General features: G+C 49.0%; 1 protein-coding gene across 5 annotated transcripts in view; it reads right to left on the reverse strand.

Annotated features, from left to right (window-relative positions):
* TAF2 (TATA-box binding protein associated factor 2) overlaps positions 1 to 15507 on the reverse strand; it is a 162170-nt gene that overhangs the window by 125108 nt on the left and 21555 nt on the right. For all 5 annotated transcript variants that reach the window (XM_068134798.2, XM_078767761.1, XM_078767762.1 and 2 more), the window contains exon 8: positions 4750 to 4863. In XM_068134798.2, the coding sequence (XP_067990899.2) occupies positions 4750 to 4863 (114 nt within the window). The remainder of the gene's footprint in view (positions 1 to 4749; positions 4864 to 15507) is intronic.

Genomic DNA, 15507 nt, shown 5'->3' on the forward strand with positions numbered 1-15507 from the left:
CGGGGGGGAAAGAGGGTCGGGTCGGGGGTGGAAATAGGGTCGGGGGCGGAAATAGGGTCGGGGGCGGAAATAGGGTCGGGGGCGGAAATAGGGTCGGGGGCACAAATAGGGTCGGGGGCACAAATAGGGTCGGGGGCACAAATAGGGTCGGGGGCACAAATAGGGTCGGGGGCACAAATAGGGTCGGGGGCACAAATAGGGTCGGGGGCAAAAATAGGGTCGGGGGCACAAATAGGGTCGGGGGCAAATAGGGTCGGGGGCAAATAGGGTCGGGGGCAAATAGGGTAGGGGGCAAACAGGGTCGGGTCAAACAGGGTCGGGTCAAACGGTCGGGTCAAATAGGGTCAAGGGAAAAATCAGTCAGGGGAGAAAAACTTGGGGTCAAGGGGAGAAAAACTTGGGGTCAAGGAGAGAAAAACTTGGGGTCAAGGAGAGAAAAACTTGGGGTCAGGGGGAGAAAAACTTGGGGTCAGGGGGAGAAAAACTTGGGGTCAGGGGGAGAAAAACTTGGGGTCAGGGGGAGAAAAACTTGGGGTCAGGGGGAGAAAAACTTGGGGTCAGGGGGAGAAAAACTTGGGGTCAGGGGGAGAAAAACTTGGGGTCAGGGGGAGAAAAACTTGGGGTCAGGGGGAGAAAAACTTGGGGTCAGGGGGAGAAAAACTTGGGGTCAGGGGGAGAAAAACTTGGGGTCAGGGGGAGGAAAAACTTGGGGTCAGGGGGAGGAAAAACTTGGGGTCAGGGGGAGAAAAACTTGGGGTCAGGGGGAGAAAAACTTGGGGTCAGGGGGAGAAAAACTTGGGGTCAGGGGGAGAAAAACTTGGGGTCAGGGGGAGAAAAACTTGGGGTCAGGGGGAGAAAAACTTGGGGTCAGGGGGAGAAAAACTTGGGGTCAGGGGGAGAAAAACTTGGGGTCAGGGGGAGAAAAACTTGGGGTCAGGGGAAAAGTCGGGGTCAGGGGGAAAAGTCGGGGTCAGGGGGGAAAAGTCGGGGTCAGGGGGGAAAAGTCGGGGTCGGGGGGGAAAGTCGGGGTCGGGGGGGAAAAGTCGGGGTCAGTGGGGAAAAGTCGGGGTCAGGGGGGAAAAGTCGGGGTCAGGGGGGGAAAGTCGGGGTCAGGGGGTGGGAAGTCGGGGTCAGGGGGGGGGAAGTCGGGGTCAGGGGGGGAAGTCGGGGTCAGGGGGGGAAAGTCGGGGTCAGGGGGGGAAAGTCGGGGTCAGGGGGGGAAAGTCGGGGTCAGGGGGGAAAGTCGGGGTCAGGGGGGGAAAGTCGGGGTCAGGGGGGGAAAGTCGGGGTCAGGGGGGGGAAAGTCGGGGTCAGGGGGGAAAGTCGGGGTCAGGGGGGGGAAAGTCGGGGTCAGGGGGGGGAAGTCGGGGTCAGGGGGGGAAAGTCGGGGTCAGGGGGGGAAGTCGGGGTCAGGGGGGGGAGTCGGGGTCAGGGGGGAAAGTCGGGGTCAGGGGGAGAAAGTCGGGGTCAGGGGGGGAAAGTCGGGGTAAGGGGGAAAGTCGGGGTCAGGGGGGAAAAGTCGGGGTCAGGGGGGAAAAGTCCGGGTCAGGGGGGAAAGTCGGGGTCAGGGGGGAAAAGTCGGGGTCAGGGGGGAAAAGTCGGGGTCAGGGGGGGAAGTCGGGGTCAGGGGGGGGAGTCGGGGTTCAGGGGGGGGAGTCGGGGTCAGGGGGAAAAGTCGGGGTCAGGGGGGAAAAGTCGGGGTCAGGGGGGAAAAGTCGGGGTCAGGGGGGAAAAGTCGGGGTCAGGGGGGAAAAGTCGGGGTCAGGGGGGAAAAGTCGGGGTCAGGGGGGAAAGTCGGGGTCAGGGGGGAAAAGTCGGGGTCAGGGGGGAAAAGTCGGGGTCAGGGGGGAAAAGTCGGGGTCAGGGGGGAAAAGTCGGGGTCAGGGGGGAAAAGTCGGGGTCAGGGGGGAAAAGTCGGGGTCAGGGGGGAAAAGTCGGGGTCAGGGGGAAAAGTCGGGGTCAGGGGGGAAAGTCGGGGTCAGGGGGGAAAAGTCGGGGTCAGGGGGGAAAAGTCGGGGTCAGGGGGGAAAAGTCGGGGTCAGGGGGGAAAAGTCGGGGTCAGGGGGGAAAAGTCGGGGTCAGGGGGGAAAAGTCGGGGTCAGGGGGGAAAAGTCGGGGTCAGGGGGGAAAAGTCGGGGTCAGGGGGGAAAAGTCGGGGTCAGGGGGGAAAAGTCGGGGTCAGGGGGGAAAAGTCGGGGTCAGGGGGGAAAAGTCGGGGTCAGGGGGAAAAGTCGGGGTCAGGGGGGAAAAGTCGGGGTCAGGGGGGAAAAGTCGGGGTCAGGGGGGAAAAGTCGGGGTCAGGGGGGAAAAGTCGGGGTCAGGGGGGAAAAGTCGGGGTCAGGGGGGAAAAGTCGGGGTCAGGGGGGGAAAGTCGGGGTCAGGGGGGGAAAGTCGGGGTCAGGGGGGGAAAGTCGGGGTCAGGGGGGGAAAGTCGGGGTCAGGGGGGGAAAGTCGGGGTCAGGGGGGGAAAGTCGGGGTCAGGGGGGAAAGTCGGGGTCAGGGGGGAAAGTCGGGGTCAGGGGGGAAAAGTCGGGGTCAGGGGGGAAAAGTCGGGGTCAGGGGGGAAAGTCGGGGTCAGGGGGGAAAAGTCGGGGTCAGGGGGGAAAAGTCGGGGTCAGGGGGGAAAAGTCGGGGTCAGGGGGGAAAAGTCGGGGTCAGGGGGGAAAAGTCGGGGTCAGGGGGGGAAGTCGGGGTCAGGGGGGAAAAGTCGGGGTCAGGGGGGAAAAGTCGGGGTCAGGGGGGAAATCGGGGTCAGGGTGGGAATCGGGGTCAGGGGGGGGAATCGGGGTCAGGGGGGGAATCGGGGGTCAGGGGGGGAATCGGGGTCGGGGGGGAATCGGGGTCGGGGGGAATCGGGGTCGGGGGGGAATCGGGGTCGGGGGGGAATCGGGGTCGGGGGGAAATCGAGGTCAGGCGGGAAATCGAGGTCAGGCGGGAAATCGAGGTCAGGGGGAAAATCGAGGTCAGGGGAAAAATGGAGGTCAGGGGAAAAATGGAGGTCAGGGGAAAAATGGAGGTCAGGGGAAAAATGGAGGTCAGGGGAAAAATGGAGGTCAGGGGAAAAATGGAGGTCAGGGGAAAAATGGAGGTCAGGGGAAAAATGGAGGTCAGGGGAAAAATGGAGGTCAGGGGAAAAATGGAGGTCAGGGGAAAAATGGAGGTCAGGGGAAAAATGGAGGTCAGGGGAAAAAGGGAGGTCAGGGGAAAAATGGAGGTCAGGGGAAAAATGGAGGTCAGGGGAAAAATGGAGGTCAGGGGAAAAATGGAGGTCAGGGGAAAAATGGAGGTCAGGGGAAAAATGGAGGTCAGGGGAAAAATGGAGGTCAGGGGAAAAATGGAGGTCAGGGGAAAAATGGAGGTCAGGGGAAAAAGGGAGGTCAGGGGAAAAATGGAGGTCAGGGGAAAAATGGAGGTCAGGGGAAAAATGGAGGTCAGGGGAAAAATGGAGGTCAGGGGAAAAATGGAGGTCAGGGGAAAAATGGAGGTCAGGGGAAAAATGGAGGTCAGGGGAAAAATGGAGGTCAGGGGAAAAATGGAGGTCAGGGGAAAAATGGAGGTCAGGGGAAAAATGGAGGTCAGGGGAAAAATGGAGGTCAGGGGAAAATCGAGGTCAGGGGAAAAATGGAGGTCAGGGGAAAAATGGAGGTCAGGGGAAAAATCGAGGTCAGGGGAAAAATCGAGGTCAGGGGAAAAATCGAGGTCAGGGGAAAAATCGAGGTCAGGGGAAAATCGAGGTCAGGGGAAAAATCGAGGTCAGGGGGAAAATCGAGGTCAGGGGGAAAATCGAGGTCAGGGGAAAAATCGAGGTGAAGGGAAAAATCGAGGTCAGGGGGAAAATCGAGGTCAGGGGGAAAATCGAGGTCAGGGGGAAAATCGAGGTCAGGGGAAAAATCGAGGTCAGGGGAAAAATCGAGGTCAGGGGAAAAATCGAGGTCAGGGGAAAAAGAGGTCAGGGGAAAAAGAGGTCAGGGGAAAAAGAGGTCAGGGGAAAAAGAGGTCAGGGGAAAAAGAGGTCAGGGGAAAAAGAGGTCAGGGGAAAAAGAGGTCAGGGGAAAAAGAGGTCAGGGGAAAAAGAGGTCAGGGGAAAAAGAGGTCAGGGGAAAAAGAGGTCAGGGGAAAAAGAGGTCAGGGGAAAAAGAGGTCATGGGAAAAAGAGGTCAGGGGAAAAAGAGGTCAGGGGAAAAAGAGGTCAGGGGAAAAAGAGGTCAGGGGAAAAAGAGGTCAGGGGAAAAAGAGGTCAGGGGAAAAAGAGGTCAGGGGAAAAAGAGGTCAGGGGAAAAAGAGGTCAGGGGAAAAAGAGGTCAGGGGAAAAAGAGGTCAGGGGAAAAAGAGGTCAGGGGAAAAAGAGGTCAGGGGAAAAAGAGGTCAGGTGAAAAAGAGGTCAGGGGAAAAAGAGGTCAGGGAAAAAAGAGGTCAGGGGAAAAAGAGGTCAGGTGAAAAAGAGGTCAGGGGAAAAAGGTCAGGGAAAAAAGAGGTCAGGGGAAAAAGAGGTCAGGGGAAAAAGAGGTCAGGGGAAAAAGAGGTCAGGGGAAAGAGGTCAGGGGAAAGAGGTCAGGGGAAAGAGGTCAGGGGAAAGAGGTCAGGGGAAAGAGGTCAGGGGAAAGAGGTCAGGGGAAAAGGAGGTCAGGGGAAAAGGAGGTCAGGGGAAAAATCAAGGTCAGGGGGAAAATCAAGGTCGGGGGGAAAATCAAGGTCAGGGGGAAAAAACCGAGGTCAGGGGAATAATCAGGAGCGGGGGAGAAAGCGTACCAAGATATGCGAGAGATGAAGCAACCAAAAAACTGCTGAGCGAGAGCCTTGGCGGTTCGCTTGCGAGTGATGGGAGTCTGGTCCACGATGGAGCTGCCGTGCAGGAGGCTTGTGCTAGAAAAGGATTGAAGAGGAAGTCAGAAAGAAAATAAGTTAGAGCTTTCAACATAAGTCCAGGACATTTTTGTTGGTAGTTCTTTGCTGTGTTATTGGTCATAACTCAGGACAAAGCATGCATTTTGGACAATGGAGGAGGATATTATGAAAAAGGTGTTCCGTGAATTGGGTTTAGTCTTTCAGAGCGGTCTATAAATTTCTGGAGAGTAAAGCATGGACATTCCTCCAATAAGAAGCAGAGGGATAACTCACACAAGATAATTACTTGTTCAATGCAAAATGATGCAATACAGTACTATATATACTGAACATCAAAATAAACTTATCACTTCCATTTTTTGAAATGTGCAGCTTTACAAACACGTTTCTTCAATTGTAATGGCCGATATTATGTAACGGGAACTTCACTTCAATAACCTGGTTGATCAACAATGGCATGCTTGAGTGGTTCTGTATAGGGATCTTTCCCTTTAAATAATGACCCTCATAATGAAATCCTTCAGTTCTCGTGGTTAGACATTCATTTACAGCTGTCTATAGTCACTAGAATTTAGACCTTTCCACCATTTAGACCGCTTAGCAGACTTGGACAGTCTTAGTCTTAGCAGACCTCGATTTAGACAGCCTTGACCTCTTAGACTTAGATATTTAGACCCCACAAAACGTTTTTTTCAGCATGCAATGCGCAAAATCCACCCAACTAGGGGTGGGTACTCTGTTAGTTTGAACATGCATTTTACAACAACATGCATTTTAAGGCCATTTTCCCTGCTAGAGCGGGGGTTAGCCTTGCGGTCCCCATGACAATCTTCTCCATTTTGCCCTATTTTCTGCATCTCTCCTTGTTAACCCCCTTGCCCGCATTTCTTCTTCCACCATCTTTAGCCAAGTCTTTCTCGGTCTTCCCCGTCCTCTACTTCCTTCTACATTAATTTCCATCACTCTTCTCAACCAGTCACTTTCATCCTTCCTCAACACATGACCAAACCATCTCAACTTGTTCCTCTTCACAGCATCAATCACAGGCAATATTCCCATCATCTTTCGCAATTCATCATTTGTCTTCCTCTCTCTCAACGATACTCCGCACATCCATCGAACCATTCACATTTCCACCCTTTCCAGCCTTTGTTGCTGCTCTACGTTCATTACCCATGTCTCGCTCCCATAAATCACAACACTTCTCACACATGCAGCATACACCTTTCCCTTCAGCTTCAGCGACACTCTCCTCCTCTTCAGCACGCCACTCAGTTCCCGAAACTTCTTCCATGCACATCTCACTCGAGCAACCGTTGCCGAGTCTGATCCACCTTCTCCATTCAGCATGTCTCCGAGGTAGCAAAATGTTTTCACACCTTCCAGCTTCACGCCGTCTCCAAGATCCAACTCAACATTTCCTCCATCTGCAGCTCCCTCTGTGCACACCTTAAATTTGAATGTAGCTGCCACACTGGTAAATGACCCTCTCAGACCACTACAATTTTGATGAACCCACTCAGCGCACATTGTAGATTGAATGGAGTTCACTCCGACACCCTTCCTGCACACAGCACACGGCCACTTCCCAGTTCTTTCCACCTCACCACATGCTTTACCACTTGCCATCACCTTCGTCTTTCCGATATTCACCTTCAGACCTTTTGTCTCCATACATTCCTTCCACTTGTTCATCTTTTCCTTCAGTCCATCCATACTTTCCGCAATCAACACCAGATCATCTGCATACAACAACTCCTACGGTAAACCCTCCTTTACGTTCTGAGCCAGCACCTCCATCACAGCTACAAATAGTAGTGGACTTAGTACCGACCCCTGATGCACTCCCACCTTCACCTCAAACTCACCACTGTTCCCGTCCTTCGTCCTTACAGCTGTGCGCGCTCTTTTGTACATTGCCATCACTACTCTGATCAACCATTCCTCCACTCCTAACTTCCTCAATGCCCATGTCAATACTTTGCGTGGAACCCTATCGAATGCTTTCTCCAGATCAACAAACCCAAAAAACAACTTCTTACTCTTCCCCATGTACTTCTCCTGCAACTGCCTCACAATGAAAAGCGCATCTGTCGTTCCTCTTCCTGGCATAAATCCAAACTGCATTTCGTCGATATTCACTTTCTTCCTTATCCACCTCTCCAACACCCTTTCCAATACCTTCATTCCATGCTCCAACATAATTTGCATATTGGGTCACTGAATTGCTTCACCAATCAAACCACCAGTCAAAAGCTCAAAGCGTCAAATGTCATGCTGGCATAAAATCATCAATTTCAATCCTATTGACTTGAAATTTGAAAAGTTTGCATATTGGGTCACTGAAGCAAATTGTTTGAGGTTAAAAGGTCAAAGCTCAAGGTAACATAACATCATCAATTTTCATCCTGCTAACTTTAAATATGAACAGGATTTAAATACTGGGTCACATAATTGGTTTACCAAGATTCAGAATGATCGATTTAGCCGTTTTGACATGTCAGCGGTTTCCATGACAACAATTTCACCCCAATATAATCAAATGGGACTTTTTGTGAAGTTATTAGTCCCATTCCTCAATAATTTTTCAAAATATCAAATTGTGCAGCTTATTTGTACATAGCGTCTAAAAGGTCTAAAAGGAGGTCAGGGCGCCTAAAAGGTCTTTTCCAATAATACGTAACTAATAGCCGTACTCATGGTCCAACTCATGTTCAAACAGTTCGTATGTGTAGTATAAGTAGTCCTTGAGCCAACCGGCCATATTTTGAAGTGAATGCTCCGGCGGGGGGAGTAATTCTCATTATGATTTTCCATTAGACCAATGTCTCAAGTGTCAGAAAAGGTGTGATGGACATCTGAGAACGGTAGCTTAGTGCCCGGATGGACGCCATCTTTGAAACCACCCAGCTCGAAAATGCCCATTTGGTGGGGTACATTGTTGCACGTGTATCTGGACTTCTATACTAGCTATCGATGTGTGGTTGACGACTAAATATACGTCCGATGTGTACCGTCTAAATAAAAAATAATATGAAGCATTTTGTTTTAGATTAATTATTATAAAAATCAATTATCGAAAAAAAATCATATATTTTTCAATATTTTATTATTAGACTTGTACTTTTTTTAGTGAAACAACACTGGTATGATTTTCCAAATTATGCATTGTGCTACACCGTTTATCTGTCTATAAAAATAACTCAAAAACTAAAACATATCATCCACCACGAGTTTACACAAAAAATATATGAAAAGGCATGCACTTTCCACAAACCGAAACTATGTCAGTTGGAATTTCCCGCCGATAATCAACCCACAGAACCCAGTGCCGAAAGTGACGTCAGTCTATTCTATATCTATATTCTATATTCTATATCTCAGTCTGAGATTTGTTGCGGTGACCTGATTAATTTCTGAGGGGGGGGGGGGGGGTGGGTGGCTTAAGAACTAAAAGTGAACATGTTAGATGGCGCCACATACAACTCTATTATAGAGTTGTATTGTGGCGCCATCTAACATGTTCACTGACTTGGATGAGTATGTCTATGTAAGCTGGCGAGCTTTTCGGATATCGGAGTAATCTAACGTCAATCTTTTTGTTCTTTCAGCTGAGATGGCCGGTGTCGAGGCGAAACGGGCGAAGATTGAACCTGAGTCCGGAACGTGCATCCTGTGCAGCAAGAAGTCGCCACTCTCTGAACTAAGCAAGGCAGCGGGCAACAGTTCTTGGAAGACATTGTGTGACGCAGCCGCAGTTAGAAACTTTTATCCAATTCTAAAGCTAGTCCAAGAAGGCGCAGTTGAACTTCCTAATATTCCAATATTATACCATAGGGCTTGTAGATCAGACTTCACTCACAAAAACCACCTAGCTACTTTGACCAATGCAGCTAGAAGTTCTTCAGTTGATACTGGCGATGCGGTGCGACGGCGATCATCACGGGAAGAGACAGGATCAACTTCAACGGTCTACGATGATAAATGCATTTTTTGCCAGCGTGCTTCAAAATTCATAAAAGGCAGTCGTACCCGTGAAACAGTTGTCTTGGCTGTTGAACTTCGAGCAGATAAGACAATAAGAGATGCTGCGACAGCTCGCAATGATGAGAGAGTTTTGGCATTGACTACACGAGATATGGTTGCAGCTGAGGCTCACTACCACTTCTCCTGCTATAGAAACTACACACGGCCCCAAAAACCTCAAGTAGAAACTGAAATTGAAGATAATATCGAGAAAAAAGAAATGATACGGTGTATATTCAATTTCATTCACACTGAATTGTTCTTGAACCCGAGGATTGTTCCAATAGTTGATGTTGCAACAGATATCCTGTCTTCAGATACATTTTCAGTTGATGTTCGTGACTCCATCAAGAAGAATCTGCAGCGCACATTACAAAGAGAGTTTGGAGAATCGCTCATCTTCTTCAATGTGAAACACCGTGTATACTTGATGCCCGATAATCTGACAAAGCGAGAGATTGCTGCAGAGTGCGTAAACCTGAAAGCAGAAGTGAAAGCATTTGAACGAATGGACGGTGAAAGTAACATTGTGCGTGCAGCTACTTCACTGCGACACCAGATCAAAGATGCTCATTACAATGAACGTTGGCCGCCTCAGCCAGCAGAACTCACTTCAGATTACGTGAAGATACCAGATTCTCTTCGTGTATTTCTGCATACTTTGATTTGCGGGAGTGGGGGTAGCTCTGCGCGTGCCGACACACTGGTATGGTCGATGGCTCAAGATATCATCAATGCTGTACACCGGGGTACCATCAGAACATCGAAGCATGTCCTACTTCCGTGGGTCATGAAAACGCTCACCGGTAATACAGAGGTCATCAGAATATTGAATCGACTCGGGCACGGATGTTCGTACACAGTTCTGGAAGAAATCGAGACAGCGCTATGCATAGACAAATTAGCAAGTGTGGAGAAAGATACAGTACCACTTCCGTCACATGTGCACCCTTCGGTCCCGACTGTATTAGCATTCGATAACATCGACAGGCTAGAGGAATCGCTGAGTGGTGGCGGAACATCGCATCGCGTCAACGGTATCATCGTCCAACCGAAGTCGCAGTCGTGTTTGCCGCCCCAACCTCCATCGGCAGTATCCAAAGCAGATAAGCGATCTATCCCGTCATCCAGCGATTTAGTTCCAATATACAGCGGTGGGAAACGAGAGGGCCCACCTGCAATCAAGCCTGCAGATCTTTCTGACACTCTTGCAGGCGCAACATCCCTTGCGCAGCGCCGAAATCACGTATGGATTATGACTCGCATGCTGGAACCATGCGACCAGACAATCAGTTCGTGGACTGGTTTCAACATCATGACTAGAGATCGTGTTCAGGTGACGGAAGATGTAGTTGGCTACCTGCCGACTATAAACGCGCCTGCCACAGATATGGCAACAGTGCAAGAAATCCTCAGAGAAGCTCTGAACATCATGTCATCACTTCAGCTTGAGCGTATACCGGTGGTGCTAGACCAGGCACTATTTGCTAAGGCGACCGAAATAGCATGGAAAGATGTCGATCGATATGGAAGAATCGTGCTCATGATGGGGAACTTCCATACCATCTGTAACTTCATGTCGAGCATTGGGAAAATGTTTGGAGATGCAGGCCTTCGGGATGTAGCTGTTGAGTCAGGAGTAATCGCTGAAGGTTCCATCAACAGGGTTCTGGAAGGCAAGCAATACAACCGTGCTGTGCGACTCCACAAGTTGATGTACGAGGCACTAATGCGCATCATTTGGAAGGGCTTCCAGGTGTGGATAGAAAGCAATCATCCTGACAAGGAACCCCAGATTCGAAGCACTGACCTCAAAATTCGCAGCATCAAGGAGGATGTTTGCCACGAGACTCTCACTGCTGCTCTCGATGATGATTCATGTGTACAGAGCTTTGACATGTTCGCGAAATACCTACATTTTCTGCGAACCAAACATGGAGACCTGGCTCGCTTCTGGATGATGTATATTGATATGGTAGAGACCCTGCTGGGGTTGATTCGTGCGGATAGAGAGGGCGACTGGATGCTTCACTTGGCTTGTGTCAGAAGAGTGATCCCTTGGTGTTTCGCAATGAACAAGGTGAACTATGCTAGATATCTACCAGTGTACTATGCACAGATGACGCAACTCCACGAAACATGCCCCGAGTTGTACAGGCATTTCAATCAAGGCTACTTCTCCGTACAGCTTAGACCAGGGAATCCATTTGCCAGAATCGCTGTTGATCAGACAACAGAAGAAACAGTAAACAAAGATACGCAAACAGCTGGAGGAACACGAGGTTTTAGTCTTCGACAAGGGGCTGTGTCACGATACTATCTAACTGCAGAAAATCGGGCTACTGCACTGAGGCAACTACGAGAAACTATCCTTGTGAATGGCAGCGACACGTCTCACGCCAAGCACCCTGACTTGTCTACTTCTCACATCAAACGTGATGAGTCTGGCGTCACAGCTATCTGTGATCTACTGGAAAATGACTGGACCAATCCATTCGCCGATGATCCGTCATGTCTTCTCAGTATATCTACCGGAGCGGCTGCGAGGGAGGACGTTTCTAATGACCTACTCAACACCCTGCAAAAGGGGGAAGCGGCGTATCAAAGCTTCCAGAAACGTCTTGAAGAGGGAACAGGCTTTCATGACACATTGAACAAGCTAAACTTGAAGACCTTTGGTAAGATCTAGCAGAAAGTTGTGAAGGGCACAAACAAGGAGATCGTCCTGAGAGCTGACAGACAACTGTTTGCCACCATGATACTCATCGCCAAGACAAGGAACCTCGACATGCAACTTGTCCTTTGTCACCCACTAGGGCCGTTACCATGGTCTTTGGCAAACGTTGATGGGTCAATGAAAAAAACGAACAAAGCTGCACTTGCGAAACACATGGAAGGTCTTGTGGAACCAGCCGAGAACGTTGACAAGCGAAGTGCAACAATAATTGATGCGATGGCTCTCATACAAAAGATGCATGGCGAGAACGACACGTTCGAAGAACTATCTGACCGCATCCTTGCTGCAGCGCTTCACGCTGGTCAAGGCAGTGAGCGCATCGATGTTGTCTTTGACACATACACAGAAGAATCCATCAAAGCAGCTGAGCGTGTGAACCACGGTTCAAATGAAGGCATCAGTTTCAGCGAGATCAGACCCGCACACAAAATCATGAACTGGCGGCGTCTCCTTGCTCGCAGCCAGACAAAGGAGAAACTGGTTGTGTTTCTGGCGGAGTCGTGGAAACATGAAACAAATCGCGAAAAGCTAGGCAACAGAACATTGTATGTCACCTGTGGTGAAAAATGTCTGGTACTGACCCGCGATAGGTGGAAGTTGGTGCAAGCACTCGAATGTAGCCACGAGGAAGCAGACACGCGTATGTTTCTCCACGCAAAGCACGCCGCTACCCACTACAAGACGATCATCTTAGTGGCAGATGACACCGACGTTCTGATCATCAGTCTTCATCTCAGCAGAACCATCGATAGTCAGCTCTTCATCAGACGAGGAACAAAGGTTCGAGTCAGAATGATCGACGTTGGAAAGTTGGCTGCGGTATTGGGGTCTGGAGTTTGCAGTGCATTGCCAGGGCTTCATGCATGGAGCGGGTGTGACACTGTGAGTGCTCTGGCTAGCCAAGGAAAGATAAAGGCTTTGAAGCTTGTGCAAGCGAATGAGCTGTATCTTCAAGCATTCACAGATCTGGGATCTTCGTGGAATGTACCAACAGACATCTTCAATAGCATTCAGGCCTTCACGTGTCAGCTGTACGCCAAGAACACGAAGATCGTCGGTGTTAATTCGCTCCGTTATCACATGTTCTGTGCAAAGAAGGGCCAGATCGAATCTGGACAATTGCCGCCTTGTGAAGACTCCTTGATGCAGCATACGCTTAGGGCCAACTATCAGGCGGCTATCTGGCGACGCAGCCTTGAAAACCTACCAGACGTCCCAACACCATCAGCAGGACATGGTTGGGAACTCGATGATGGCGGTTCGCTCACAATCCGATGGATGGCGGGTCTACCAGCTCCAGATGTCGTCTTGAATCTCATCTCATGCACATGCAGAAGGACGTGTCGACCGTCAGATTGCTCCTGCATACTGAATGGGTTGAAGTGCACTGTTGTGTGTAAGCTGCAGGGATGCTCCAACATGGTGCAGGATGATGCTATCGTGGCTCAGGATGCCAATGACTCTGATGGCGACTCTGATGATTAACTTTGTGTGCACTGTATATTGTATAGCATATGTTGTTCTCTATTATAATGCAGGCCAAATTGCCTGAAAATCTTTATAGACAGATAAACGGTTTAGCAAAATGTATAATTTGGAAGATCATACCGGTGTTATTTGACTAAAACATGACATGTTCAATGATACCTCCGCTTGCTTATTAGGAATATACATCGTATGGTGTTAAAATCAGCTCCATACGTCTTTCCAAACTCTAGTAATGAATAATTAATATAATTGGCGGCCATTTTGAAATCCAATATGGCCACCAAAGTGCAGATTTCCTATGTAACAATTTCCGCCTGCTTATTAGATATCGTATGGTGTTAAAATCCTCTCCGTACGACATTCCTAACTTGCGTTATCGTCAGAATAGATAATGCCAGCGGCGGCCTAAGTCATTTTATGCCTCTTTACATTTATTTGTTGTAAACTCGTGGTGGATGATATGTTTTAGTTTTTGAGTTATTTTTATAGAAAGATAAACGGTGTAGCACAATGCATAATTTGGAAAATCATACCAGTGTTGTTTCACTAAAAAAAGTACAAGTCTAATAATAAAATATTGAAAAATATATGATTTTTTTTCGATAATTCATTTTTATAATAATTAATCTAAAACAAAATGCTTCATATTATTTTTTATTTAGACGGTACACATCGGACGTATATTTAGTCGTCAACCGCACATCGATAGCTAGTATAGAAGTCCAGATACACGTGCAACAATGTACCCCACCAAATGGGCATTTTCGAGCTGGGTGGTTTCAAAGATGGCGTCCATCCGGGCACTAAGCTACCGTTCTCAGATGTCCATCACACCTTTTCTGACACTTGAGACATTGGTCTAATGGAAAATCATAATGAGAATTACTCCCCCCGCCGGAGCATTACTTTTGGTCTGGCTCAAGGACTAAAGTGAGCAAACTTTGGTCAAATTTAGTCAAAGGTCAAGGCCATCTGAAACATGCAAAACACCTACTAGGCCGCAATTAGAAAATGTATCGGCCAAAGTTGTTATGCACAACAGATCAATCATGTAAAACACTTCAAACAATTTTAGAAATTGCCAAATTGCGTTTCCATAGCAACTATAGTTTAATTGGATTACGAAAGTATCAGCTATGCACAAAATCTTTCTTGTTTCTTTGTTTAACTTGCATGCACTCCTGCACCGCTAGTGAAATGAGATGAAAATTTTTGGTTGTACTCGCGAGGTGCACGGGAAGGGTTTAGATGGTGTTACGGATTCGGCACTTCGGCTGTTGTGGTTTTCATCCACTTGACACACTTCTGGTTCTATGTATTATTATTATTATCACTGTTTAAGTGAAATGGCCATTAGCATTATCACAATGTAAAAGCGTTAACTTTAAATGCAACCGGAAACCGGATCGGGAACCGGATGACGACGAGAAGACGAGGAGGAGGAAGAAGAAGGAGGGCGTGGCGAGGAAAGTCGGACAAGACGCGTGGCTTGCAGCTCCGTAGCGAGCGTTATCGAACGAAAGTCGCGAGTGACTTTTGAGTTTCCTTGAAAGGAATTACCTGCGATAGGTGTTATCGCTGGAGGATTGAGAAACCTGCTTAGTCAGGTTTAGACATGGAGGTTCGGAAGAATCCTCGCCAAGTCGCTTCGACTCAAGTAAGAGCCGTCGGCCATTTTGAACCTCGCGCTTCGTTCACCGAAAAAGGTTTTGCTACGCGTCAGCTTTTCTCACCCTCCTGTCGTCTGCCGGGGATGTGTGTGCGCAAAAGCGGCGTTTGAAGAATACATTGCGGTTTGCTGATTGAACTGTGAACGTGCACGTCTGGATCGTGCCTTTGGGATTTCCCTGTCCGCCGCCAATCTGTTTTTGGTTTGGACCACGTGACTGTCCACGCTTTGCCTACGCCTCATTACTTGCCTCATCGACTCTTCGCCTCATCGCCTCATCAGTACTCGCAGGAGGGGATCACCTTTGAGTTATAGAGACATTGAGGAGGGTTCTTTTTCATTCACTGGGAGCGAACTGGGAGTTATCTTACTTTAGCTGATGGTACCATCTTAAGATGTATTGAGTGCACTTTCAACTTTGATTGCTATTGGTTGTACCGTTATTCTTGTGTGTGATTTTTAATACAACATTTGTTCGTTTATAATCATTGGTGTGGTTTCACTATTGATTACTGACACAGAATAACATATTTTTCTGCCGTGGCTCCTCTCGGGGTTTGGATGTATACCGAGACCAGGAGGTCGGGGAGGAACACGTAACAGAAATTGGGGGCTCGTCCAATTGACTCGTGGGCTCAAAATTGGGTCTTCGTCTGGGATAAAATTCCCGAATAACATCCGTTCGGGATTGACCCAGATTGAAATTGGGGGCTCGTACTTGGGAGAAATTGGGGGCTCGGCT

Source organism: Myxine glutinosa, chromosome 13, assembly GCF_964187855.1.
Source record: "Myxine glutinosa chromosome 13, kmMyxGlut1.1, whole genome shotgun sequence".
Lineage (NCBI taxonomy): Eukaryota > Metazoa > Chordata > Myxini > Myxiniformes > Myxinidae > Myxine > Myxine glutinosa.